Source organism: Motacilla alba, chromosome Z (assembly GCF_015832195.1).
Source record: "Motacilla alba alba isolate MOTALB_02 chromosome Z, Motacilla_alba_V1.0_pri, whole genome shotgun sequence".
NCBI classification, from domain to species: domain Eukaryota; kingdom Metazoa; phylum Chordata; class Aves; order Passeriformes; family Motacillidae; genus Motacilla; species Motacilla alba.
The window spans coordinates 23,618,813-23,646,779 of record NC_052046.1 but is presented as its reverse complement, the minus strand read 5'-3'; the positions used below and the strand labels follow the sequence as shown (position 1 = coordinate 23,646,779).

The following is a 27,967-nucleotide window of genomic DNA, read 5'->3' as shown; positions in this document are numbered from 1 at the left end:
AGTAATTGCATTTCCATCTGTATTTTTTTTTTTAAATGTTGTTTCCCTGTGTACCTTCTTACTGTATGCTCAATGAAGCAAACCTTGGGGATGGCCAGCTCACACCTGTTTACTGCAGGCAATTTATAGGAAAAAGGCTCAGCCCAAGCAAATATGACCCAATAAATTGACAGATGATACTTATTCTTATTATGGGTGATCTTCCTCTGACCATCTTTAAAGTGGTGTGGAGCTTTCTATATAAATGCACTTTCACTTTCACAGATGGAACTTTTTGAAGACATTTTCTTGAGAAAATTTTTTAATTAGCTGGTAGGAAAGTTTGCCTTCATTTTTCCTGTATTTTCAGGTATGGGCACAAAAGACTTCCTTTTAAAGTAGCTTTATAAAATGGATGCACAGTAGATAATTTTCTTAAATAAAAATCCTTTATTTCCATTTACCTTTGTGAAACAATTGCTTATGAGTTCAGGACCATGGGATTTTTTAATTACAGTCCATTCTTGCTCACGCACAGCTAACAGGATGGATCAACTGAAAGCCTGACTCCTAGCCTAACAGCCTCTGTCTTCATCTGGTCCTCCTTCCCTTCCCAGAGACTGGCCTTTGGTTCAACTCCTGTGCAATGTCAGTGACCGTATCTTTGCCCCACAGCTCTCCTGCTACTGCTATGACCACTCCACTGGAAGATGCAATGGACACCTTGATCAGGATTTTCCATCAGTACTCGGGCAAAGAAGGAGACAGAAACAAGCTCAGTAAAGAACTCAAGGAGCTCCTCACCAGTGAGCTCACTGACTTCCTTTCAGTAAGATGCAGCTTTTGAACCTCCTGAGTGACTCTGTCATGAGTGGGTTTAGCAGCTATCCAAGTGCTTGGATAGGAATAGCACCTCCTTGTACAAGACCCATCCTGTCACAGTCTCTCAGATAACAGTTCTTTGTGGAGCTGTACAGAAGAATATGTCAAATGTCCCATTTGAGAAATACGTTTTCAGAGGGTGGTCAGTACAGTACTGATGCTCTGCAAACTCCTCAGTGCTTTTGAGTGGGCTAGTCCAGCCTAGAAGCAGTAGCAAGATCAATGCTAAATAATGGTAAATTAGTTAGTTTCTTTCTTTGTTTGTTTTTAATAATAGGGCATAGATAAATCTATTGAAGAATTAAATGGGGCAACCAGTTGTCATGAGACAGGAAAGTAGCTTGTGCACACTGGCCACACAGTACTGCTGCTTGTGTGCCCTGCAGAGAGGTGCTAAGAAAATCCTTTCAATAATAAGCTGCTGATATAAATATGTCTTTGCATGTTTTCTATGTTCTACATTACACAGCATAGATGCTTTTATGGAATCACAAGCTTTAAAAATAATGCTTTTATGTATCCTCTTATTTATAAAAGTTATTGTGGACCCTATCCCAGAAGGATTTTCTTTACATTGCATCCATTTCCTTGAATTGGATTTTCTTTTCATCTTGGCTATTGATTTAATATTATGAAATTCAATGTTCTTGCTCCCACTGAATAGGATGGTTGTTTGCCAACCAGAGTTCTTCTGAATTTGATGAATGGATATATAATATGACAATTTATGAGTATTCGGTTGGAAATCTAAGTATTGTTTTTCAAGGGATGATACAGAGAAATGCCCTTTACAGATCCATCTTGACAAAAGAGATCCATGTTTAGTATCTCCTAAAATCTGTTTGTTTCATTTCGGTCCCTATTTAGAACCTGTATACCTTTTAAAGGCTGCACTGTCTTTAGTTTCTGATGTTGTAGTGACTAGAGATGTTTTACTGTTCAGGTGCATATTTGATGCAGCCTTTTATTTAACACCAGCCTCGTAACATAGCAGGGGTGCCAGGCGTGTAAGAATCACACATTCAAGACCTGCACAGCTAAGTCACTTTTCTTTCTCTCTAGGGCCAAAAGGACCCCCTCATGGTCGAAAAAAATATGAATGACCTGGACTCCAATAAGGACAATGAAGTGGATTTTAATGAATTTTTCATTCTGGTTGCTGCTTTGACAGTGGCAGGTAATGATTTCTTTGAAGAACAGCTAAAGAAAGAGGAATTTTAAAAATCCTCTATGTAATCAATCTCCTGGCCACAAATGCAAGCAAAGCATGCCTAGTTAGGTAGCCTTCATTGGTGTTTAGTGAATGCAAACCATAATTCCTCCAACTGTTACTGCTCTATGACATTTATGGAGCTGATCAGCAGCTGGTGTAAGCTGGACCACAGCCAGCTTACACTACTTGAGATGTGCAATATTTCCAGTCTTTGCACTCCATGCATCTGTAACATGCCTTCATCAGTTGGCCAGGTCAAGTGCTTGGGGTAACAGATCATTTGGCACGAGTTGAGACTTCCATTTCTTCAATGTCAGTGGAAAGTAAAAGGCATGGGAATGTTACTTATATACTTTCTGAATGGAAAAAATCTGGAATGAGACATAACACTTGCAATTTAGTTTTCAGTCATTTTATAATAATCTTATTTTGCAGCTCAAAACCAGGAGATTCTTTTTAGCTCAGTTCTGCTTATTCTAAAACCTTGTTAACTGCTGCTCCCCACACTCATAATTCTGATGTGGTCACAGCTGTCTCTTGCTGTTGGAGCATACAATACTGCTTGCCATTGTTATGGGTTTCATTTTGTCCTGTCTCCAGCTTCAATTTTGTTCTATTGGCATTGCTGCATCCCAGTAGTCAACCTCTTCACTTGGCATAAATGAATTTATTCGTATCATGAATTATTAAGTACGTAGAAGATTTAGTCAGCAAATTGCTTGGAGGGCTGATGGGTCTTTGGGGGAAATGTGTAAATGCCTTCTGCTTTGACTACTTTGGCATGGTCAAAAGGAGGCCTTTTACGACCACTTGTGGAAGATTTAATGATGAAATTCCAGGGTACAACTTTGTAATGTGAGTCATCTTACGGAAAAATGATTATTTCCTCTTACACTGATCCCCACTCTGTATGAAAGCAGGGGTTCTCTGAGTGCCATGGCCACGCAAAGAGAGAGTAGGCCAACCCCTTCCAGAGTTAGCTTGCTCTTGGGTTGAGTTAAGAGTATTTATACACTCCTGTTTAATTAAGCATACTTCTGAAGTCCTGCAAGTCCTCAGTGGCAAGATATTGTGGCTTTTTTTCCTGCATGGAGAGCTCTCTTATTTCCTTGTTAGTTTGCTAATAACTTCTAACTGTAATAAAGGGCATCTGAATTAAAAGAAGATTTTCTCTTTGTGTAAGACATTATTTAAAACAACACTCCCCAGTGAAGATGTGCCCTGCTAGGCAACATTTGAGGAATGTAGTTTACTTGTCTCTCCTTCCCAGGCATCCAAACATCATTTTGCAAAGTGTATATTTGTATGAAATTACATTTGATTAAGAATATGCAATTTATTATAAGCAAGGGATTTTGCAGCATGTAATAAATGTAACAAGGGGCAGTCATCATCCTAAGAATGGGGCCACCACCAAATGATGTTATCCCAAAAAGAAAAGCAAACTTTGCAAAGGTGACAGAGCCACAGCATGCTTTAACCCTTCAACAACAAAGTTATACAGGATTCACAAAATATCTTCTAGACCAGCACGACAGAAAGTACAAAAGTAAAACTGGCAACAACTGGATAACTTTTTGTCCCCTTTAATGTCATGCATCTCAATATCATTGCAAGTGTTGGACCAGGATGGCAAAAGTATCATCCAGAAAATACAAGACCACTTTTATGGTTTCTCATGGGCCCCAGACTGTTGCCAGCTGCTCAGCCGTTCCCGGTCCTCCAAGGGAAAGTGAAAGAAGAGCTGTTTAAAGCTTCAACTCCAAGCTAAAAGGAGTAAGGTTATCCCAGTAAAAACCAGTTCCTTGTTTAAAAAATTTGAACAAGAATCTTTCTGGAAAGAAGCTCCAGAAAGAAGCCCATCCCTGATAAACCCATGTACATGCAGCAGCCCATGTGCATAGCAGAACTATGCTGGGTCACAGCAGGCAGCAACAATTTGTCCTGGAGTCAGGCAGCAAGAGTCATTGCTGTGGTGGAGAGGGCCAGCAGAGCCATCTCATCAGCTGAATTTACTAAGGATCGTGCGCATCCTAACTGCTCTGTGGAAGGGGCTTACTTGTAGATGAGGTGTGGGAGAATCAGAGGAGAATGACTCAAATTGTCTTTTTTCCAGCAAAATTTCATAAAACCTCATAAATCACTGTTTTTAGCTTGTCTTGTTAGACAAGCTGTTTGTTGCTGTTTTAACTACAAGGACAAATGTTAAACTCTGTCTATTCTGTCAGAAGAAACTTTTTTGTACAAAGACTGGATACCAAGCAGAAAAGTAAGAAAATGCACAAAAAACATTTAAAAGCTCAAACCCACAAAGCCTTCACACAATATGGGGCCCTGGGGTAAGAGTAGCCATCCTATACTTGGGCTACCTATGGGCTGACCCACTACACCAGTGGCCCTCTCTCACTCCTCTCCGCAGGAGGCAACTAATGTTCCATTAGAGCATTAGCTGTTCCAGTAGACATCACTTCTAAGAAAGATATATGAGGATCACCTGAAAGTTTTGAATTGCCTCTGAGCCAGAAAAAAACTGTGAGCAATCCTCTGTTCTGTAAGCACTCCTCAAGAAGGAAAATGGCATTGAAGGCATTGACATTGGCTATGCAAGAGGGTGCATACAAGGCCAACCTCACTATGAACATGATGTCCTGCAGATGTGAACCTTTTTGGGTTTTCATTCTCTCTTTCAAACCTGAAGGCAGTATTTTTTTTTCTCATTGTTTACTGACATTTTCCTGCTGACTTCAATTCTGTAGTTTATGGATCTAGGGAGCACTTTGAAGTTTTATATGCAGATCAAGCTTGCTGTGTGGCTTTCTCCAGAGTGCCTCAGCATTAGGAATGATGTCTAATTACAGGCATTTTTTCCTTTTGTTATATCAGGCTGTCTTAAAAACCTGTAGAAAATTGAACACCAAAACATGGCCTGATATTTTCAAGTTATATCAAAGACCAATAAAAATACAACAATGCCAGACAAGATCTTTTCTATATATTGTGAAATTGCTTTGCTTGACATCTAAAGAGCAGATTTGCAGAAGATGAATCCCACTATCTTGAAAGTCTCAGCCTCTGCCATTTGCTTTTATTTCAGTTCGAAAGAGCTTTGAAGTGCCTGTGCAACTGGCAACACAAAGCTTGATGCATTATCTGTGGGTAAATTTTTAACTTCTTCAGATTTGTTATCCAACTACCAATCCCGAAGAGCTGTGCATGACACCACCATGAAGGCAAGGAGTTTGTAATGGAGCTGTGCCTCCAAGCTGTGACTTACCAGCTAGGTCCAGTAGGAAGGCACCACCTTCAATGAAAAGTGTGGAAGTGAAGTTGGAGAATCCCAAGCATCATGCAAGGCATCAAGTGCAATGGGGTAACAATCTTCCACAACACTGTTTTCTCCCTGCAAAGATGAGAGACAAAGTTGCCTGGCATTGGGAGACGGAAAAGAGAAGTGACCCCAGGAGCCAGCAGAACAGATGATGTTTCCAGTAACTAGTAACTTTATTAATTGCCATCCACCAATTGTAGCAGTGCAGGTCCACCCCAGGTACCTCAGCCACCCAAGGCAGACCCCTTTTCCAGGCTCCATGCTAGAACATAAAGCAGGGCAGGGCCAGGAGAAAAACTCTCAGGGACAGCCCAGAGTCCATCATAGGAGCTCAACAGCACACATAAAAGATTCAGTTCCTCTCTGATCACAGCCTTGAAAAGGTTGGGTAAAAGGTCGCACACAAAACTTGTACCTGAAATCAGATTAATCTATATAAAGGTTTTTGACTGGCAGGAAGATTTAGATTTAGATTAAGATTTATACTGTGATGTGACATCATGTGCATGTCTAATAAGTGCTTTGATTGACAGGCCATGAATTATTGCATGTGTCTTTAGGGATAATTACATCTGTTGAATAGCACTATTATTTGAAGGAAAAAGGGGTAACATTTTCAATTTGATCTTTCTTCTGCCACATGATATGGCACGAGAGAGAATGTTTAATTTATGATCTGGAAATCCATTTTCTAAATTAATTCTGTCCACATCCTTTCCTCTGAGTTGGAGGGTGGTGGCCTATAGACCAGGCAGCCATTAAAGAGAGCACATGAATGAACTTGAGCAAAAATATTTTAAAAAAAAGAAACACCAAAAAATTTGTCATTTTTAAATACCAGCTCTCAGCCACCTGCTATCAGTTGTATATAAGGGGCAACTCCCAAGGAAGAGAACTGCAGCTGCATCCACTTATTTTGCCCTTGCAAGCAGATTCTCAGCTGATGTAAAATGACAGAGCCTATTGCACTCAGTGGCATAATTTTGCAGCAGCTGAGAACATGTGCTTGAGACTCTAAATTAGCCTTCAATGGAAGGTTGTGTTTCTGTGAGCTGGTTGGCTAAATAAGGACATGTCTATAAAACTGCAAATATTGCAACAAGACAGCAAAGAGGAAGAGAGAAGAAGTAGTTGCTCAGAGCCTAGGTCTTTGGGGGAAAATCAGTGGAAAATGTTCCTGTCACACATTTGCTTTAAATTCTAAGCTGCCCTCTCAAGTCCTGGTTGACTGCGTGGGGTGCAGAGCAATCATTATAGTATAGCTTTCAAATATCTGGCAGTGGACTCTGCCTTAAAACTCCATGTATGGCTTTGATTTTACATTCCCAGTAGTTCCATGAACTCAGAAAAGCACTACAGAATAAAGCTATGGCAGAAAGAAGATCTGTGTGTAGAGCAAGTTATAAAGGGCAGAAAAGCAACTGAAACACCTGGAGCACTACTTAAGATTGTTTTTTTGGAGTAGAAAAATGGTGAGAAGTTGAGACTGCTGCAGAAAGATGTAAATTCCTCAGCTCTGGCTGGGGACATCAAGTAGCAGTAGCAAACGGATCCCTGTGGCTGAGTGATGTGTCTGGATGACACAGGGCTGGAGAGTTCCATCCCATTGAACTATTGATGCTTTCAGTAGATGAAAGCAAAACTGGTTTTGCCCTTGCAGTAATGACGGAATTCTGCAGTTTTAGGAAAAACCTCTCTCTCAGAGGAGGGGGATTTTTGGTCATTTTTGGTGCCCTAGGAATAATACTGCAAGAAGGAGAATAGTTTATGTTTGAAATGAAAAAGCCCATTACTGCACTTGAGCTAAAGATGCCCTGTAACATTGCTAGCAAAGGCAAAGCTGCTTTTACAGGAGGTGGGAAAATGCTGACCAGGTGAGCCAAGGTCCTTCAACGTAAGTGATTTCTACACTAACACAAGATATTCCTGTACTTTCACCTAAAAGCATTTGGGGCCTAACTGATCAAACTGGCACTGCAGACTGCACAATACTGGGGATGACTGGTAAGGAATCACACACATGAAAAACAAAGGACCATGTAGAGGGAGCAGTTGAAAGGATAAATATATTATGTTGGGTATGCTGACATCTCTTATCTGACTCATACTGACTGCCTGAATTGTGTAACAGTTCACAGTGTTTCTGAAGCTGGGTCCATTACTGTGATGTCTAACACTACCAGAATTGTGTTGAATTACAGTTTTTTTTGGATGAGAATGATTCTCCTCAGGGAAAGTCATTTCAGTTGAGAAATTCTTGTCCTTCTTGGATAAAAAAACCCAAAACATCTTAAAATATCACTTAGGAAAATGGTGCTTTGTCAAAGGTAAAGCTTGTACTTCAGAGATTAAACAAATTTTGAAACATGATATGTAGAAATACAGGGATTTCTCAACACAGCTGCAATTATATTCTTTGGAATAAACTGGCTCAGCATTGAAAACAAAGTGATAAATGTTCTAGTAGCCCCAAGCTAAACAGAAAATTTGGGAGAGAAGGAACAGGGGCTGTTGCTTTGGGGAGTGTCGCTGGGAGAAAGTTGCACCCGTGGGAAAGGAGATGTAGAATAGGATGTGACCTGGGCCAGAAGGGTTAGACTTCCAAGCAAAGTCTAGATGCAGTAACTGTGCCATGTTTTGGAAAGTAGACTCTTCTTCTGCAAGGGCACTGGTACTGATCAGACTAGCTGCTGCAGCTGGCAAAAGCAAATATGATGGGCTCAAAGAGGCTGCCTGGGGGCCATGCTGACACCTGTGTGCAGCTCTGGTGTGGAGGCCTTCTTGCAGCAACCCTTGAGGGCAGAGATTCTGTTTAAAGGACCCACAGAGGAGGAAAGTCCATGCTAAAAATAAACAGCTCAAGAAACATCCGGAACCTCTCCTAACCCCAGAACAATGGCATGTGCTTTTTCCAGTCACCTATTCTCATATCTCTTTTCTCCTTCCTGAGAAAAAAACTTTTCTCCCACTTCTTGGCCCTAACTGCTTTGTGTAGATGCTGGTTGACTCAGAGGCAGAGCTGGTAGTGATAACCGCCCTCAGGGTAATCTCAGTGTCTGAATATAATGTTTGCTTGATTATTTGTAACCCGCTATACTGTGAGTTTCACAATCTTTGCTTTTAGCCAATGCCATAAATAGAGTTAATGCAACACTTATCATCAAGCCTGCATGATGCTGATAGGCTTTCAGTTCATAAATCACATGCGTTTGTCATCCCTCTGAGCCACTTAATGTGACAAATCACACCATCTCTTGTGTCAAACTGCCCAGAGTTAACAAGCCACTCTTACTTCACCTTATGGAAAGTTCAGCTCTATTTAAAGCCAATTTAGACGCACACAGAGAAGTAATAGAAGTGGTGTTACAAAGAGATGTGTGGTGAGGTTTGGAAGAGGCTTGTCATACCCAGTTCAAAGCTGAGGCAGACAGGTAGCAACAGAAATCAGTGATGGAGATGTGGACTGACTACAGAGGGAGAACTGTTGGAATACCTGCCTGATATTGAAACAAAGACAAGACTAAAGGATTGAAGCACAAAATGTGTTCTCAGACTTTGTGTTTTAGCTGCTGGAAATGCTCTCCTTCAGCTGTCATTGCAACTCTGATTGGGTTCTTGCAAAAAGGACATATCTTCAGACCATTGACAGGGTCAATTTACTTTAGCCACGCTGAATTCTATCTTTCCTATTGTATGTCCATAGTCCTGTGTGCCAGGAACAGGAGCTCCTTACATGTTTGTCTTTGGCTCAGATAGAGTTTGAAGTGAAATCTTGTACATGTCTGTAGCAAAGACATGGTTTCCTAATGGCTTTCAGGACTGTGATTTGCTGTACAGTCTTCCCCTTGTTTTGTTTTCTGTGGTATTATTTCAAAGCAGTGATTAAATGTGATTTAGCAAAGATGGGAAAAAAAAATTTAGCCTTCACTGTAGCAGTTGTGACACCATAGACACTAGATTTCTTTCTCACCTTAATCTGGGCTAACTGAACCCATTGTTCAGAAACAATATACTGAAGGAGTCACAAACAGTTGAACATGTATCATTAAACTAGAAGTGATGTGTAGCAATCTCCTACTCTTCAAAGACACTGATATTGGTATGAGACCTGCAGCCACATGATAACAAGACAGGAATGACTAGTACTACGTCTTTGAGACACCATGAAGGAAACGAAAAGCTAACCCCTGAATGAATTCTCAATTAGAGTGGGAAAAAGCATAAGGAAAATAAATGTAGCTCAGCACAATGTTTAGCAGCCAACACAATATGAAGTTTAAAGCCCAGTCAGATGTCTCACACTGTGCATGACCTTACATGGCATCTCTTCAGCCAGCACTGAGCAGTAGTGAGAAATCAGCATGAACAGCTGAGGACAGAGTGCCTGAGGCAGGACTGCTCCTCTTCCCTGGAGCAGTTGTACTGCAGTCTCACTGCTGCTTCTCTCAGTTCAAGAAACCACCAGTCATGGACAAGCAGAGGAGCCCCCATGGGACATGCAGCAGCCAGGCTGATCCCTGATCCTGTGGCGTGAATCTTGCTTGGAACTGTGTCTATACAGAAAATATTAACTCATGTTTAAGACCCTGATGCTAGTGAGATGTTTGGTCTGCTCGAGCCACTTGTGTAAGAAGTCAGGCTGCAGCTGAGGTGTAAGAAGAGATGGGCACCCATGGGACCCTTTTTGAGAGCCAAAATAGTTCATAACACCTGGCCCCTCTTTGCTACAGGGAGGGATCCCTAAGGATTGTCTGTAGCTCCAGCACTTCTCATTAAGAAATCTCACTAGTGAGCACTTCATGTGTATTCTTCCTGTGACAACTACTTTTACTTTTTATGAGAAGAAGCTGCATTTACCATCTGTATTATAGGACAAAGCATGATTTGATCATCATGGGGGAGGGTAAATGGAGTTTGTTTCACTACAGTCTTTATTCAGCTTTATTTTCTCCACTTCTTACTCCAGCTGGGATTTCTTCTTTTCTGTAATAGTTGACAAGACACCTACAAGCTTTGAGCACAAGTGGGGAAGGCAGGTCCTCCAAAGCACATTCCTGAAAAGCCCTCCTATGAGGACTGCTTTAACAGCCCGAGGCTCTGCAAATGCTGGGGTGCCTAAACAATACCATCTTGAGCTGCATCAGAGCAGAGTGAGTGGTGCCCTGCATTCAGCCCAGACTCTAACCATCACCATGGCTTTCCATAATTTCTGCCAGGGAAAGGGGCTGCTCCCAGGGTAACTTACAGTTGTTAGCAGATCAAGGTGCCAATCAACTGGATTGTTTAGCCTGTGACAGAGTGTCACTGGGAAGGCATTTTACTGTGCTAAACAATTTGATATTAACAAAAAAAATTGTCCTTCAGAGTGTTATCATGACTCAACTCCATGAAAGAAAAATGACACTCTCCTCATTCACCAAGGGTTTGTATCACATTGAAGGTGCTTTTCCCTTCTGAAATGCTGCAGGGGTGTTTTGAACCCAATTCAAAGTGATTTTTCTTCGCTTTGTTAGTCACATTCTCATGTCCTGAAAATCTCAGTTTCTGCAAGTGACTTTTAACAAAAGCAGTGCTGCAGCAGACAAAGGGAGGGTAGAGGGGAAGGGGACCTGTGGTACACTGAGGAGGCAGCAGAGTTGAGTGAGAAGATGGCCTCACATCTTCTCTCACCCTCTGGCAGCTGGGATGCAGGGCTAGAAGGTGAACCCCCTCTTTCCCCCTTGAGTGGTCCCTTTTGGGGATCTCTCTGCTTGAGCTCCACCTGAGGCAGCAGAGCCCCAGCCAGCAGTTGCAGCTGCATCTCTTTGAGTGTGATTCCCTATTCCATCCCAAACACTTGCCTTCCCCAAGCATTGAAGCTGCACAAAATAAGGCATATGAGACTGGAGACTGAAGACATGAGGCTATCTTTGAAGACACAGAGAGTTATCCCAGGCTCTGGGGGGCTTTGTGATGAGGCTGGTCAGGATGTCATTGTGCTTCATCAGCATCTGCTGAGTCCGGAGCTGAAAAGTGGGAGGAAAAAATCCCAAATTAGCACCTCTGTTAAAATTAAGTTCCAGATCAACAGCAAAGGGTATCAGCTGAGTTCAGCTTTTGCACAGAATATCTGTATATTCATAACAAACTCCAAGGTGCTGCATAGGAATTTCAAAGTCGCCTTAGGCTCTGTGTGAGCAATAAATTACAGCAGATATGGAGATGGCACCTGTTGTCCCTCCCACCACCTTGTTTATTGGAGAAGGACAGTACCTTCACTTCATCTGCCAGGGTGTCCTCCAGATTGTGGAGCTTCCTGCTTTTCTTCCACCAATGAATGTCGTGCTAAGCCCAGATCTCAGCTGTTCATAGGCAAGAGTTTAAACTATGGCCACATCACTGCTGTATGTTTCATTCTGAGTTGATCACCTCACATCTGGTTTAGCAGAGTCATCATATTTTAGCTGCATTGCCATGTGTCCACTAATTTTGGAGTTGAATTTTGAAATCTGAAATCTTCAGTAACAAATTGACACACAATCAAGTACGCTGTCCTTCACTGACAGTCTTTAAGGACTCACAGTAATATAATGTCCCAGTCTGTCAATTCAGGAGGCACTCAGGCAGTCACATGCCCACCATGAAAGCCTTTAACTGCTGGGATCCAAGCCCCTTCATAGCGGGCAGCTCCAGTGAGCCAGTGGGTCCCCACTCAATTCCTTACACATCCCATACTCACTCAGGCAGACCAGCTTTCCTCAGCAGTTCAAACCCAGGTTTCCCACAGCAAAGCCTCAGACCAGCAGAATAGAAACCTTGAGCGAGTGCCTCCTGAGATGGACCCTGAACAAAGGAATTCCTGGGCTTTTACCCTCTCACAGTCTATGTATGTGAAGGTCTGTGATCTTCCAACTGAGTCCTCGACTCTTGCTGTATCTCTGAGTGTCTGGTCACCTGGCTGGTGCCACAGGTCCCTGGGCCTTCTGGAACTCAAAACGTTGGCAGTTCACAGCCTCTTACTTTGGGCTCAGACTCCTGCCCCCCAGACCTCCATCTGCAGCTCCCACTGCAGCTGTACACCCAGCTCCCTGCACTGAATATCCCTCAACACTCGTGTCTGAGGTATGGATTGGGGACTGGCAGGGCAAACTGAGACACTGCAGCCAGAATTTGGGATTGGAGGGGACAAGCTGTAATTTTAACCTTATCAATCTCTTTAGAGAGTGAGCAAAAAAAATAGCGAGTAAGGCTGGGCTCCTCTGCAGCCCCTTCTGATCCTCATGGTCTCCAAGGCACCTCTCACCTTCCTTCCTGATGTTCCAGCCATCCTCTTATGCAAACTGGGACTAAACCCTGCAGTTTTCCAACAAAACTTGTAATTCCCAAGGAGCTTCAATGGATTTCAGATATATACCCTATATCTAATACCTCTGCTGAGTTCCAGATTTTTAGTACTCTGCAGAGTTATGAATTTTCACTCACAGGCTCAACTTTTAAAGGTCTTCTCAGGTTTCACTTGAGGATCAAGTCTGAAGCAGTATCAGGAGTTCTGTGATTAATATGCCCTTGGGAAGCCCAAGTTTTCATAATTTCTGTATGAAAGCTGGTTTTGGTGGTAAGAGCTGTCTGATTTTGCCTGTGTGCTTGCTGCAGAGCCTGGAGAGATGCTGGCACAGGCTGAAAACCTGCCTGGGATGCAGGGATGTCAACCCTGGCCTGGCCAGCAGGAAGCACCCAGCACAGGCACAGGCACAGTACAGAGCTGCATGTCACAGAGCAGCAGAAGGTAGGCAGAAAGCCCTGTAGGTCTGAAATACCCCGGGACTGCCGTAGGAGGAGGGAGGGATGCTCCTCATTGCTTGCTTTGGAATAACTGGAAATAAACACAGTGTGTGAGTGCCCCATATGCACAGGGATGGGCTCTCTCCCCCAGAGGTTTTCAGCTATTCCACCAGACAGATTAGGAGGAAAGACATCTGCCAGAGAGGGGAATGCAACCGTCTTGAAAATTTGTGGCTGTAATTTGGACCTTTGTCATGCCCACGTACTGTGTCACTGTGAGAGGAATTCAGTTACCATGGGTTACCCTATCAGTACGGGGACCAAGTGCCTCCCCTCCCAACAGCTCTATAAAAAGAGTCGCTCCAAGACACCCCAGCAGCTTCTGCATACCGGCACAGACCCAGGGAAACTTGGCCACAGGGGGACGGCCACCAGAGGAGGTGTCAGCATGCCGTCTGCTTTCCAGTTTCAATGCCACCTCATTCTCATCTTCCTGGCCGCTTCCAAAGGAGAAACCAGATACTTAGAGGTGAGCAATAGGGCTGATGATTAAACTTCTCACTGTGCTTTTAGCTGCTATCTTCTAACTTGTGCTCTCACCTTTCAAGCATTGTGCTTTATTCTCTCTCCCTTTCTTATTCCCACTCCTCCTGAATTAAACTTACGCCTGGGTAACATTAATGCAACAGTCCCATGTATTCTGTACTACCCCTCTATTTATTTGTGCTCAGCAATTTTGCTAAGGATTTAAGAAACTCTCAATGCACTTAGCTGCTGGGCTCACCTCTTAGATCCCAGGTTTATTTCTCCTCTACTGCAGGTTGGCAGCTTTCAGCCTGAGCTCTTCCACAGCTGCACTGTTTCTGGAGGGGGGACATAATACACTGTGCCTGTTCTTGAGAGCTGCAGGGAGAGAGCTGCATTTCAGTTTGCCCCAGACTCTTTTTGCCCTCCATCTTTAACCAGGTGGGGGATGCTGGCGAAGATGACCCCTTCCTACTACTCAGTGAAGATCTGAAGCGAGAGCTGTCTGCAGGACAGGTCTACCGGCGGTCACTCCGTGAGTTTCTTTGGTGCTCTAGTAGGGACTACTGGCAGGTGGAGAATCCTGGGGATACCTCAGGGAGGGAAAGGGGCTAATTGGGAGTAATAGAGCTGCAGGAGCTTTTTGCAAGACTAGGGAGAAGAAGGACAAAGCATTAAACACGCATTAAACCTGTGGTTTAAGGCAGAGAGTTGGGGTTCATAGTTAATGGTCCAAAATAACTGGACTACGATGAGGATTCCCCCACCCATGCCCCCTAGGCATGGTCACATTGCCAAGGTTGTGATAGGTGTAGCAGCTGTGATTGGAGAGAAATCTGAAAGAATAGAGTGTTTGTGCACATATACACACAGTTTTCTGCTCGGAGATGCATTGACACACCATTCTCCCTCATTACCCCCCTGTCACACACACCTGCCAGTTACTATTTATCCTCTGATGCTCAGCAGGCTCCTAATTGCTTCAGCTGGCTCTCCCTGTCCTCACTGCCATCCGGATCCCAGTGCGGGGGGGGGGGGTCTTTCCTATCCCCCTCCTCCCTGCACAGTGGGAGCTGGCACGGGGTCCTCCTCCAGAGCAGGCAGAAGCAGCAGCCCTTTGTCCCTGCCTCTCCAGGGTGCATTGACATGCTGAGTATAGGGGGGCAGTTCACCTTCACCGCAGACCAACCACAGCTGCACTGTGCAACCTTCTTCATCGGAGAGCCCGAGGAGCTCATCACAATACACTACGACTTTGTAAACATCGACTGCCGAGGGGGGGACTTCCTGAAGGTAAGAAGCTGCAAGTCTCTGCTCTCCTCTGACTTGTGTGTGAGGTGTTTGCTGTGTGTGCAAGGGGCAGGCGATTGCATGTGCACATCTGTGTGTTGTGTGTGTTTGTGTGTAAAAAACAGGCAAAGCAACCGCCTCTGGGATGGCTCTTTCTCCTCCCTGGGGCACTCTTGAGTATGTGTCCCCCCCATCACCACTCCTCTAAAGCAAAGTCAGACACAGGATAAGAATCCCTCTCCACCTTACAGTATTGGCTCTTCTGAACTTTTCCAGAAGTGCCTCTGTGGAGTGTCCATACCGTTGTGGACGGCTGAAAATTTGGTCAGTATGATTCACTTATTGCACTGTGAATCACATGAGCCCAGCAGATAATGATACAGATCTCTGGATTGTTGTTACTGCTCTGGGACCTCTGCTCTCAGGTCACTTAGCATCAGATTAATAGTGAGTGGATCATTGCAGGCTTTCTTTAAAATTTCCCTGCTAGAACTTTTCAGGACATTGGCTCTGAACAGAAAGAGGCTCATGACTCAGAGCCATCTATATTCCAGTGTTAAAAAAATTTACCAGCACATTTCTCTGGCAGGCAGGAGCATTCAACAAGATCTGAACCCAGCCAAGGAGAGAAGGGGAGACTCAATGGTGCCTGGCTCCCTTCACCTTGCACTTTTCCCTTTGTGCTGAACTGGCAAGGCACAGAACAGACCACATCCCACCTAGTGGCAAGCTGAGGTCCAGGAACAGGGTGAAGGAGAAAAGCTGCCCATCAGCCATTTCCTTGTCTCCTGTGCAGAATTCTGTCTTTCCATTCCATATCTTGGCTGAGATGTCTCCCCATGTGGCTACAGGGAGGCTGATTTCAGTCTCTTGTGGGGCTAAGGCTTTTGTGCCTGCACTTACGGTCACTCATGGAGGCTAGAAAAATGCCAAGATATCTTTTATCTTTTATGTTTTATTGAGCTTTCCTTTCTTTGGTAATGGTGTCCCAAACTTCTCTATTATATTTTTATATATATACATATACACACATACACACACACACACACACACACACACATATATATATATATACATATATATATATATATATATACACACATATATATATATATACACACATATATATATATATACACACATATATATATATACACACATATATATATATACACATATATATATACCCATATACATACAGGCAGCTTTTCCCTCATGTAATTTGAGCGCCTGCATCCCATTACTTCAGAAACTTACAGTTCTGGCAAATCCAGAGACAGATCCTGATGTTTTTTTCATCAGGAAGTCTCACATCAGAATTATTGACTGAAGCGATGGCTGAACCTGGTCCTTGAATTTTGGGAGTATTGACTGAAGTGTTCAAGCAATTGCCATGTGAGAGCAGTTAGGAGGGAATTGAAACAGCAAGGCAGGCAGCTGCGTACCTTATGTTAGAACTAATATGTATTTCTACTTCTGATCTGAAGATGGTGAGGGAAAATTGTTGCTTTTTTTGTTATGAAGAAAAGATTTGTAGAAGTTGATGCTTAAGGTCCAGATAAATAATGCAGGATTTGTTTTGTTTTCTAGTGGTTAGGATGAGGTAAAATAGCTGACACAAGTGAGAGCAATACCTCTGCCAATAATTCCTCCCCAAAGGTTTTTGTGTTCCAATATCTCTGCAAGACCACTGGGATCATTAATGACAAGCTGTGAAGCATCCAAATCAAGCTGGTCAAAAACTTCTCATAGTAACAATGAAATTAAAAAAAAAAAAAAAAAAGAAGTGATGATAATGAAGAAAAAAGAGAAAAATAGTTACTTCCCTCAAAAAAAGTAGGTAACAAAAGTTGTCACCTGAAGGAGATAAAAACATCATTAAAAGTTATATGTATCTGTTTCCTAAACATCCATTGAAGCATGAATAATTAGTTAAATGTTAGGAAATCAATAAATACAGCAACTTTTTGTTTTCTGTTTGTAGCTTTGAACAGGTTATATGGTGTCAAAAGAAAAGAGTGTCTGTTATAGTTCATGTTTCTGTTCTCTGTTAACAGAGTATTAAGCAAAATCTTGTTTTATATTATTGAACCTCTGTAGATGTTTGATGGATGGATACTCAAGGGAGAGAAATTTCCCAGTTCCTTGGACCACCCTCTCTCCACTTCTCAAAGATACGTAGATTTCTGTGAAAGTGGGAATATTCAGAGGAGCATCAGATCATCACAGAACGTGGCAATGATCTTCTTCAGTATTCAGGTACCAGGCAATGGATTTACTGTCACAGTCAAGAAAAACAGCAATCTCTTCCGTAAGTCTGCATTTCATACCGCCAAAGGGGCTTGAATTTGGGGCAGGAAGCGAAGAGAATGTGTTGCTTTGCACTGAGTTTTCTCACTGTGGTTATCTGCACTGACATGGCTGTGGTAAGGCAGGTGGAGCCATGTGCACCTGCAGGCCTGATTCAGGCTCAGTGTGTGTCCCAATTTTCTTGTCCTAATAAGCTCCCAAAGGAGCTTAAGAGATCACACAGGCTTCAATATGCAAAACCATGAGGCTCTTTCTTTCAAATAACATCCCTCCCAATCTAGTATTGGCATGTTCCAACACACTTAGCTAGAACAAATAGTATCAATTGAGCAACTTCAATCTCAGCATTTTCTAGATCTGGGTAAACAATGAGGAAAAATATTTGAAAAAAGTCAACAGTAAATTTAGTGTATTGAATGGTTATATGGTAGTTATGAGAGATATATGATCACAGAGATCTATCTGCAAGTTCTTTACCTAAGCCTCTGAGCTGGCAAGGCACAAATTATCACAGAATCGTAGAACAGCTTGGGTTGAAAGAGATCATAAAGATCATCTTGTTTCAACCTCCCCCACCATGGCCAGGAACGCCACATTCTAGACCAGGTTATCCAGGGCCTCATCCAACCTGGTCATGAACTCTTCCAGCAGTGGGGCACCCACAACTTGACTGGGCAACCTGTTCCAGTACCTCACCTGAATTATGTTTTCCAGAGAGGACAGGACATTTAACAATTATTGTTCAGGCCAATCTGACTACTCAAAGTGAGCAAACAAAACACAAACAGAATAAACAAACAAAACAAAAAATCAACAAACAACCAACCACAAAACAACAAAATAAAAACAAGCAAACAAAAATAAAAACACAGGCCAAAAAAAGCCCCCAAAACCAAAAAAACAGTGACAATATGTCTGCTACGTCTTTACTCCTAGTTATTCAGACTCAGGCCCAGGGCCCACAAGCTAGGCCCCATTCAGGTGTGGCTTCATGGCCACGGATGTGATTACTGTATTCAACTGCTGGAGGTGGCTGGTATCTCTCACTGTCCTGCTAAAGCAACTGCAGGACTCCAGATCTATGTCAAAGATCCCTTGAGTTGCTCACATAGAAGATAAGTTACTCCTTTACTTGAACTCTTAAGTTGGAACTTAAAGATAAAATCATGCTCTCATTTCAATGAGATATTTTGCAGTGTAAGGACCTCCACTTCAGAGGTGCAGAATAGGATTTAGGGAGTTGCTGGCACTATCAGGCAATAAGCTGTCAAAACTAAACATAATCCCTCCCTCCACCCATGTTTATCTTCCTTCAAACTGACAAACTGTATGAGCCTTGACAGCATGAGCCCCTGATGTATAGGTTTCAGGTGTGAGCTCTTCTATTGACTGCTTCACCCTCAGGTTCTGCCAGACCTCATGCTATATAGTAAAAAAATGGGGAGGGAATTTTTAAGGAACAAATGCTATGCAAGAACCTCAGAAAATGCCACACATGTTTTTTTCAGCATTTGGTTGTAACTCACAGTAATTAAACTATCTCTGCGTTTTTGGTACTGTAATTATGCAGTTTTACTACATGCAGTGATGACTGGACAAGTAACTCTTGTACCTTTTCCTGTGTCCCAGCTTGCAATGTCATCTCTCAGACCCCCTCAGGAAGATTTACCATGGTCATTCCTCACCAGCACAGAAACTGCAGCTTCTCCATAATCTACCCAGTGGTGATAAAAATATCTGATCTTATCCTGGGACATTTAAATGGTCTCTTTTTAAAGGTGAGATCTTTATCTCCTAAGAAAATATTAGCATGTGTAATTTTTGTGGGCACAGAAGATGGAAGGGGTGAAGCAGGGATAGGCTGTGGCTGTGCTAAGGGATGGATGTTCTGGACCTCTTGTGTGCACACTGAGGGCTCTGGTTTCTCCCAGAGAGGAGAGCTGGGGCTGTCTCTGTCACTATTGGCTCTGTAATGTTGCAATGGCAGCCAAATTATGCAAAGTACCATTAATGAATGTAATGATTACTTGCTATAACAAAGGGAAAGGATTTCATTACAAAGAAAGGAGTGCTCTCTCTGAGAGCTGTCTGTCTGTATTTAAATTAATGAAAGCAGCAAACACTCTGAAGAGAGAAAGGAGCCACTAGATAGCAAGATATTACCACTGACAAAATACAAATGTGCTCACAACTGATTGCCTGCTCCATATGCTGAGCATTCTCTGCTCTGATCTGGGATATTTGGTGTTTGGTGACAAACCAACAGAAGAAGACAGAAGCTATTGGTGGTACTTGTGCCTGGGAGATGTAAGAAGGTGCCAATTCCAAAATACTCAGAAGAATAGAGCAAGGAAATTTGTTGTCCCCTGCCAGTGAGTCTGACAGCCTGAGTTCTTCAAGGAGATTGCCAGTGTCTTAAAAACCCAGGTTTTGAGAGATGGGCAAGTGAATTAGTTGACTTACTCAGTGGTGAGCAGAAAAGGACAACAGCAAAGGAAGTTAAAGAAACCAGACACTTAAATAACAACATAGGGGTGACAGCCCAAAGGTGCTCAAGGTGTCCATACAAGATATTTTTGGCAAACAGCATTAATTTCAGGAAATTTGTGGGTTTAACATACAGTAAATCATTGCTTTCAGAAAAAACTACTATTTTTGTTAATTTCTACCTTAATTGAACTTTGCCACAATGGTGCATTTTAGCATTTTTTTTAGGAATGAGTATTGTGTAGTGGAACTGAAGTTCCTGCCTGCCAGCTTAATATAGGCATTCATACAGCCCATGTCTGCATTAATTTGTTTATGTGTTTAAGCATCAGAACCAGATTGCTTATCTGCATTAAAAGCAGTTGAATCAACCCCTTTTCTACTTGTCAGTAATTTTCAGAGTCTACTTAGGTCTTTCTTTGAAATGCCTTAAGAAAATTAACTTACTAATGAGAAATCAAGGTAATACTGCTCAGGATGAGAAACTGATTTCACACAGCTTTAAGCACAGGGGATTTCTAAAACCTATTGTTAGTTCCAATAATGTCTGCAGAACTGCTGTATTTTGAAGATGAATGTTAAATAACTTTTGGCCTCTGCCTTTTTAAGAAACCATCTGCAAGCTGTGCAGGAGTGGGAGATTTTGTAGAGCTTCTTGGAGGAGCTGGCTTAGACCCATCCAAGATGTTTCCATTAGCTGACCTCTGTCATTCCTTTCATGGATCTGGTAAGAACTTCTTCCAGTTACCTCCACATAATAGAATAATAAACCATAATAGTAGAGACCCACACACACATCTGGACTTCCTGCTAGACTGGTGAACTTCACATTTAGCAGAAAATGAGAGCTAAAGCCTGTGGTTTGGCTGTGTGTTACAGCACACCCATGACCACCTTCATTTGCCCCTTTAGTAATCACTATGACAAGGCTGAATTAGACATATTTTAAAAATTCTTGTCCTATGACAAAAATAAATATTAGAATGTTAGCACATAAAAAGAGATTAAAGAGTTTTTCTCTCATTTACTCAGTGTTCCCAAGACCTTTTCTGCTGCTAGAGTAACACATACCCCAAAAGCCTCAGAGTTCCCTTTCTATACTTTGAACCTGCTGGAGCTCTGAACCTGTTTCATTATCATTCTGGGCCAGTGCCTTCTTTCTCCCCATAAAAATAAGAAGTTCCAGTTTCACTAATATTCAATAGCAGACTGTAAAGTGTGGCAGTGATATGACAGTCTAATCCCTGTGGCACACCTGTCATATATCAGGAGTACCAACAGGGCACTAGAGAAGCAGCATTTCCACATAGTTGCAGGGCAGAAACGTGCCTGTTCCTTGTGGTCTCCCTTGTCTTTCATCACACTACAATTTAACAGTCCAGGCACTTTTGAAAGATTTGACTGGTAAGTGCTGCTGTTGAGTGATAACACTGAGCAACTGGAATTAAATTAAAATGTGTTTTCCTGGTGGTGTGAGGGAAGTGGAAATCCATCTTATCAGCTCCTGCTCTCTCAAGTGAGGAAGTTCCCCCAAGTTCCCCAAACAAAAAGGCTTTGCCAAGTCTCCACTCAAATGGCTTGCCTAAAGCAGCAGTTAGTGACACTCAATTTCCCTCAGAGCGGGACCACTTGCTGGGCACTACCATTTGAGTTTGTCTTGATGGGACTCTCGCATGCCTTTGCTCCTGTGAAGAATGTCCTTACACACAAATCCACTCATCCCTCTAATGAGAAACATTTTGATGTTGCTAACATTGGCTGTCTCCAGGACAGAGTGCCATTACCTTTACCCATCACTCGTGGTATCTAATACTAGCACATCGACATGGAGTAGCATTTGGATGAGGGAAGGATACTTGATTAAATACCCAAGCATTGGAAAGCAAAACTAACAAACACAGAAGTTAATCAGCAATACCACCAGCAGGTCATCATGACACATGAATTTGCTTTCTTTCCAAAACTGCATGTATTGGTGCTTCATAATTCCCATCAATATATATCTCTTTTCCCTCACTTTCTCTCATATAAATGTGTCTTTATAGTCCCTTTATATCTCTTTTCCCTAAATAGCCCAAATGAAGATTGGTTGTGACAACACTGTGCTGCGAATGGTCTCCAGTGGCAAACACATCAACCGTGTGACATTTGAGTATCATCAGCTGGATCTGCAGGAAACAGAAACAAGAAAGGAAAACAGCATTGAGGAATTCTGCTTTCCTAGTATCTGAGAAACCAGGACATGCAGCTTCACATAGCTAATGAAAATAAAGTTCTATAATAATGTATTTTTTCCTTTAACTAGCTGATGGTGTCAAGCCTTTCTATAAGCATAATTCTTTTCTCATACAAATCGGTCATTCCCATCAGCAAGCAGGAAAAAGCAACAAATGTATTAATCTTTGTTATTATCATTATATTCTTTCTGCAATGTCTAAGCTCATTTACTATGTCGAAAATCAATAGCAAGAATAGAAGGGTATTTTTCCTGTATGAATATTGTTAGGAAAATAGACAAAAAACCTAGTCTGGGGATATATTAAACCCACAATAAATATAAACTTCATGCAGCAGCTTTATCCTTTTATATCAAGTATAAACAAAGAAACAAAAAAAAAGATGGTGAGATACAATTCCTGTTTTGTAAGAGGAAGCCAAACATTCGTGTGCATAAAAACTACTGTTTTACTTATGACTATAAATGTACTGTTTATTTCTAATGACATGTTTTTAATAAAAATTTATAGCATGAGACTTCCTTACACAAATCCAAACATAAATAAATGCATTTAAAGAGTTGGCAAAGAGTTCTTATGTTATATTTTTTCTGAAGAGGTCTTTTAACATACTGGTTAAACTTCCTAAGTCTTGTGCAGTTTTCTGGAAATGAAAATTTTGAATACATGTTGCTGAAAAACTTTGAACTACTATGAGCAAAAAATTTGCTTTCTATAGGTTGGTTTTCCCTCCGCACAGAATAGGTTTCAGAAGTACACTTATGGTACCTTCCCTCTTTCAGATTTTTGGTCAGGTCTCTTCCTGACCTGTGAAAGCAAGGATACAAAAATATAGATTTCTTTTTTTCCAGGCCTTTCCAGGAAAGGACTGTCAGACTGAAGAACTCTGGGAAGCACAAGTACAGTAGAGGACCAGAGTTGTGTCCTAGCTTTGAGAGCAAGGTCTGATTGTTATGTTTTCTGGGAGTGGTACTTGCCAGTAACAAGAGTAAACTGCTCCTCCTCCAGGGCTCAATTAATGATGAAACCTAATTAATCCAGTTGCATTCCTGAAATCTTTCACTCTAAATTATGGCTCTTAATCTCACAGTCATGCATCCAAAATCAAATGTCTTGATTATTCAGCAGCTCTGCAGTTAATCTCTGTGACTGAAGGGGTTGAAAACCACAGGACTCTCTCTCTTTTGGTTTTGGAAGCCCTGTTTTTGTGACTGACTCATAAACGGATGTGTTTGGCCAACTGGTCAGACTCAGGTGAGTGTATCCATCTCTGCAGGGCTGTGTTTATGGAAAAAGTGGGAATTGTGGGAATGTTTCACTTCATTCCAAGGAAAACAGACAGAAGTACTGACGGCTACACCACGACATGAAGCAACACTGACTTGGGTCTTTGACTGAGAGGTTCTTGGCCACTACATCCATGCTCCAGCCTCATGCAAACCACTGTGGGTTTTCCGAGCCATGCTGAAGTGCTGGCAGTGTTGATGTCACCACCCAACATCAGAAACATCACATCCTATAATCCTAAAATCACAGAATGGCCTGAGTTTGAAGGGACCTTAAACATCATGCAGTTCCATCCCTCCTGCTGTGGGCAGGAACACCTTTCACTAGATCAGGTTGCCTAGAGTCCCATACAGCCTGGCCTTGAACACTTCTAGGCATGAGGCATCCATAACTTGATTGGGCAACCTGTTCCAGTGTCTCACCACCCTCACAGTAAAGAATTCCTTCCTAATACCTAACCTAAACATACTATCAGTTTGAATCCATGTCCCTCATCCTGCCACTGCATGCAGGAGTAAAAAATCTCTCTCCATCTTTCTTGTAGGCTCCCTTCAGGTACTGGAAGGCCTAAATTAGACCACCCGTAAGACTTCTCCTTTCCAGGCTTAAAAAGTCCAGTTGTCTCAGCCTTTCCTGGTAGGAGAGGTGCTCCAGCCCTCTGATATCTTTGTGGCCTCCTCTGTACTCCCTCCAGCAGCTCCATGTCCTTCCTGTGCTGTGACCCCAGAGCTGATGCAGCACTGCAGGTGGGGTCTCAGCAGAGCAGAGCAGAGGGGCAGAATCCCCTCCCTGGCCCTGCTGCCCACACTGCTCTGGATGCAGCCCAGGACACGTGTGGCTCTCTGGGCTGGGAGTGCCCATGGCTGGGTCATGTCCAGCCTCTCAGCCACCAGCACCCCCAAGTCCTTCTGGGCAGGGCTGCTCTGATCTGTCCATCCCCAGCCTGTGCTGGTGCCAGGGCTGCTCTGACCCAGGTGCAGCACCTTGCCCAATGGCCTTGTTAAACCTCATGAGATTCTCATGGGCCATCTCCAAGAGTTTGTCCAGGACCCTCTGGAGGGAATCAGGTGCATTCAGCTTGGTGTCATCTGCAAATTTGCTGAGGATTCACTTGATCCCCTCATCTGTGACATTAATGAAGATATTAAATCACACTGGTCCCAGTACAGGCCCCTGAGGGACACCACCTGTAACTGATGTACACTGGGACCATTGACTCTATACTCGGGATGTGACTATCAAGCCAATCCTCATCCACCTAATTTAGAGAGAAGGATATTGTGGGGGACAGTGTCAAAGGCTTTACAGAAGACCAGATAAATAATGTCTGTAACCCTTCCCTCGTCCACTGATATAGTCACTCCATCATAGAAGGCCGCTGGTCAGTCAGGGAGAGAAAAAACAGGGCTCAATGAAAAAGCTTTTTTTCTGAGAAAACTCCAAGTGACAGAGCATCTCTGTCCCCTAACATCTTGCTCAGTTCATCCTTTCTGGGTGCCTGTAACTGTCAGGGTGGCTCTAACTGTGAGTAGTCCCACCAGCCTTTTCTGAGCACCCTTCAGTGAACCAGGGCACTTTCTGCACTGAACCATTTGGGAATAAGCTCTTATGTCAAACTGTTCCCATTCACATGCCTTCCTTCAAAGTGGGGAGAGGTAGAGGTCTTTAAAACACTACACCTTAGCCACTAGGAAACAGAGGAGTTGAAAATTCAACAACATATTCTGGATCCAATAGTTGAGGACTAAGTCACCAGTGAAGGTAAACTCAGAGTCTTTTGCTTCATGCAGTTTCATAGTGGGATTTTCCACCTTTCAGCTTCCTGTGGTACTTTTTTTCATTGCTAACATGGCTTAAATGCCTCCAAGACACCAAGGCCTTGTAGAAAAGATTCTTAATGCTACGAGATTCGAGATTTCACCTTCCATGTTGTACAGAAGTGGACTTTATTAGTAAGAAAATTTATTGTTGCAGATAAAGGAAAATGAAAAAGATAGTATATGATGGGCAGCAATTCCTGTTGATCCTGTTTCATGTGAAGTACTCCAGTACATAGTGGTTTTCTTAGAACTGGCTGTCTGCTAATCAACATAAATTTAGGCAGCATCATGGTATTGTTATATTAGCAGCAAATGGTATTGTTATAAATAGATGTCAAAATTCATATTTATTAGAATGGAGGAATAGATTTAGAATAATATAAAATAATAAAGTAGATAGATATTAAAGTAAAAGGGGATACAAGGAGAGTTACGTCTGGACATGTTCTCAGAGAAAATCCCAAGAAAAGTCAGTCTGCAGTAAAACACCAACACATACCATACCAATAGACTCCAATTTACATGTGAAACCCAACAGGGACCCTTGGTTTCAAGATTGCAACCACACAGGGAATTACGCCATCAGCAGCACACCTAGATACCCCCGACTGGAGGGGGGGAACACACTGCTTAGAATTTTAAAACAGTTCTGGGAAACCTCTCGGTTTGCAAAAGAGATTTCCAGTAAGAACTGAGTATCGGAATTCAGGGTTATAACAAGGATATCTCTCTCAAGATGTGACTGTGTATTGTTAAGATTAGTCCTGTCTAGCACAAGACCAGAAGCCGATGAATTATTCCCGAAGACATCGAGGACAGGACCACCTTCCATCAGATACCATTCTACTGGACCGGAGAAACCTTTGGAACTTGTTTAATTATGAAAAGGACAATGGACTTCCTAGCCCGCGGCAAGAAAAATAGGATAAAAGACCTGCGTGGAGGAGACTCGGTGTGCTCGCCGCACTCCAAAGCTGCCAGTGCTTGGGGTTGCTCAGCGCGTCACCCAGAGTCTATTCCCGGGCTAGACTCTGTCCGATCCGTGGCTTACCGAAATTCTGTCAATTTGCGCGAAATAAATTTTGTATTTTGTTTTTATATCATAATTTGGCTCTGGCAAATTATTGATAAAATTAAATTGGCAATTTCATGCATAACAGTATCACTCCTCTCTGATGGCTGTCTTAGACAAACCTGGATCCCAGACAACCAGGAATTCTCTGGTCTGTGCTTTAACATCTTCTTCATGCAGAAAATCAAGTCACTTCAATCTGTGACTTCAATCACTTGAAGTCTGTGACTTGTGTATTTATGGAAGCCCTCATCATTTCAGGAGTTGCAGAATTTCAGACAAGAAGTCAGCTCTTAGATGTCAAATGACATGAATCCTCAAGGGTTTAGTACAGGAGAAATAAGGAAAAAAGTATCCTCATAAGTGAAAAAAAATTTTAAAAGACACTAAAAACACTGCAAAAAGAAAAATAAAAAACAAAGCAACTGGAAAAAGCAAATGTGTAAAAAAATAACAAGATTAGAAATAGGTGAATAACTTGAACACCTGTTGAAAGAAACAACGAAAGCACTTATCAATTTGCAAGGTTGTAGCATGGAGGATGACAAGAAATGGAAAGCCTCCTAAGAATAAAGAAAGAAATCAAGCCCCTAACAATAAAAGTGTAATAAAAGTCTTTGAAGAGAAAATTTTTTGAAATGTTGTCTTTGATAACAAACTGTATGTCCAGTATTTAGACACCCTGTCGTCCATCACTGAGGGCAAAATCATTAAATCTCACAATTAATACTAAAACCCAAAAAATCCTTAGGGAAAGGTGTGAGTGACAGTGTTAGTGCAGACTCTGATGTCTGAGGATTGACCAGTTTTCTTCATCTTTTTCACTTGGCATCACCACTGACTTTTTTTTAGGAAAGTAATATAAGAGGGGTCATGATACCACAACAGCACATGGCACAAGAGCACTGTGCTAGGCTTGGAAAGAAAACAACAAGCCTTGAACTGATAGGTGAGCCAACGCTTAAGCAGTGACTGAAAAACTCTTCAGCATCACAAAAGCTACTAAAGAGCCTACTGTCAAGAATTGTTGTCTGCAGGGAAAGGAATAATCAACAATTCTAACTGCAAAAAAACCCCAAAACTCTTTGAAGACAGAGGGATACAGGGCATGAAACAATGTTAAAAAATAATGTAGTGCCCAAAGGGAAGTTGAATTTCCCACCTTAAAAATATCAAATCCACAGAGATTTGACAATGAAAACTCTTTTACTTAAAACCATGTGTTGGGGTTTTCCTTTCCATCTATACCAGGTATAAATGAAATATGTGAATTTTAATGCAGAGATTTAATAGAGAGTGCAGAGTCTTTGTTGTCAAAGTTATTCACATGAGAAGATGGAAATATTCTGGAGGTACTGGGAAAAAATCTGTCCCTAGAGAAGTGACTCTAGGTATTTGAAAGAATCAGTCAGCTGTAAAAGGTTTGTCATGAGTTTTTTGCAATGGAAAGGGAAACATAGTTACTCTTTACTGAATGGCCTCCATACTGGGATCAAACCCACAATCCTGATATTATTTGCACTGAGCTCTAAGAAACTGAGAGAATCTCAGCCAAGAGCCTTATAAAATAGGACTTGATGCAGGAACAGATACAGATTTGTTCAAGCTGTTCAGAATTTTTAAAGGGAAAAAAAAGCACTTAGAAATTAAGGGTTATTTTCAATAAGTAAGGTGCATTAGAAATCTTTTATCAAAGTTGTCCTGATCACACTAAATTGGGCCGAACTGTTGACTCTCTTGAAGGCAGAGAGGCCTCACAGAGAGACCTCAACAAAT

The 27,967-nt window shown here is 42.2% G+C and overlaps 2 protein-coding genes across 3 annotated transcripts; both read left to right on the top strand.

Annotated features, from left to right (window-relative positions):
• The first annotated feature begins 654 nt into the window (after window positions 1-654).
• Window positions 655-10,374, top strand: S100Z (S100 calcium binding protein Z). Its single transcript, XM_038124825.1, has 2 exons — window positions 655-808; window positions 1,924-10,374. The coding sequence occupies exons 1-2, from the start codon at window positions 671-673 to the stop codon at window positions 2,080-2,082; spliced, it is 297 nt and encodes a 98-aa protein (XP_037980753.1). The 5' UTR covers window positions 655-670; the 3' UTR covers window positions 2,083-10,374.
• Window positions 1,924-22,580, top strand: LOC119695749 (corticotropin releasing hormone binding protein). 2 transcript variants are annotated; one of them, XM_038124823.1, is made up of 8 exons: window positions 1,924-2,038; window positions 13,507-13,692; window positions 14,130-14,223; window positions 14,824-14,981; window positions 17,079-17,289; window positions 18,918-19,066; window positions 20,385-20,502; window positions 21,849-22,580. In XM_038124823.1, exons 2-8 carry the CDS (start codon window positions 13,612-13,614, stop codon window positions 22,004-22,006), a joined length of 969 nt encoding a protein of 322 aa, XP_037980751.1. In that variant the 5' UTR covers window positions 1,924-2,038; window positions 13,507-13,611; the 3' UTR covers window positions 22,007-22,580. The 2 variants fall into 2 exon arrangements, with proteins under 2 accessions (XP_037980751.1, XP_037980750.1); XM_038124822.1 differs by lacking the exon at window positions 1,924-2,038 and having other exon boundaries at window positions 13,236-13,692.
• The last annotated feature ends 5,387 nt before the right edge of the window (window positions 22,581-27,967 follow it).

What these genes read in the sequence shown, in the direction of transcription:
- S100Z (XM_038124825.1), top strand. Translation starts at nt 671, where the DNA reads ATGACCACTCCACTGGAAGATGCAATGGACACCTTGATCAGGATTTTC. An exon ending in AGCTCACTGACTTCCTTTCA is followed by an intron (nt 809 to 1,923) that starts GTAAGATGCAGC and finishes CTTTCTCTCTAG; the next exon opens with GGCCAAAAGGACCCCCTCAT.
- LOC119695749 (XM_038124822.1), top strand. Translation starts at nt 13,297, where the DNA reads ATGGGCTCTCTCCCCCAGAGGTTTTCAGCTATTCCACCAGACAGATTA. An exon ending in GGTCTACCGGCGGTCACTCC is followed by an intron (nt 14,224 to 14,823) that starts GTGAGTTTCTTT and finishes CTGCCTCTCCAG; the next exon opens with GGTGCATTGACATGCTGAGT. An exon ending in TCATTCCTTTCATGGATCTG is followed by an intron (nt 20,503 to 21,848) that starts GTAAGAACTTCT and finishes TTCCCTAAATAG; the next exon opens with CCCAAATGAAGATTGGTTGT.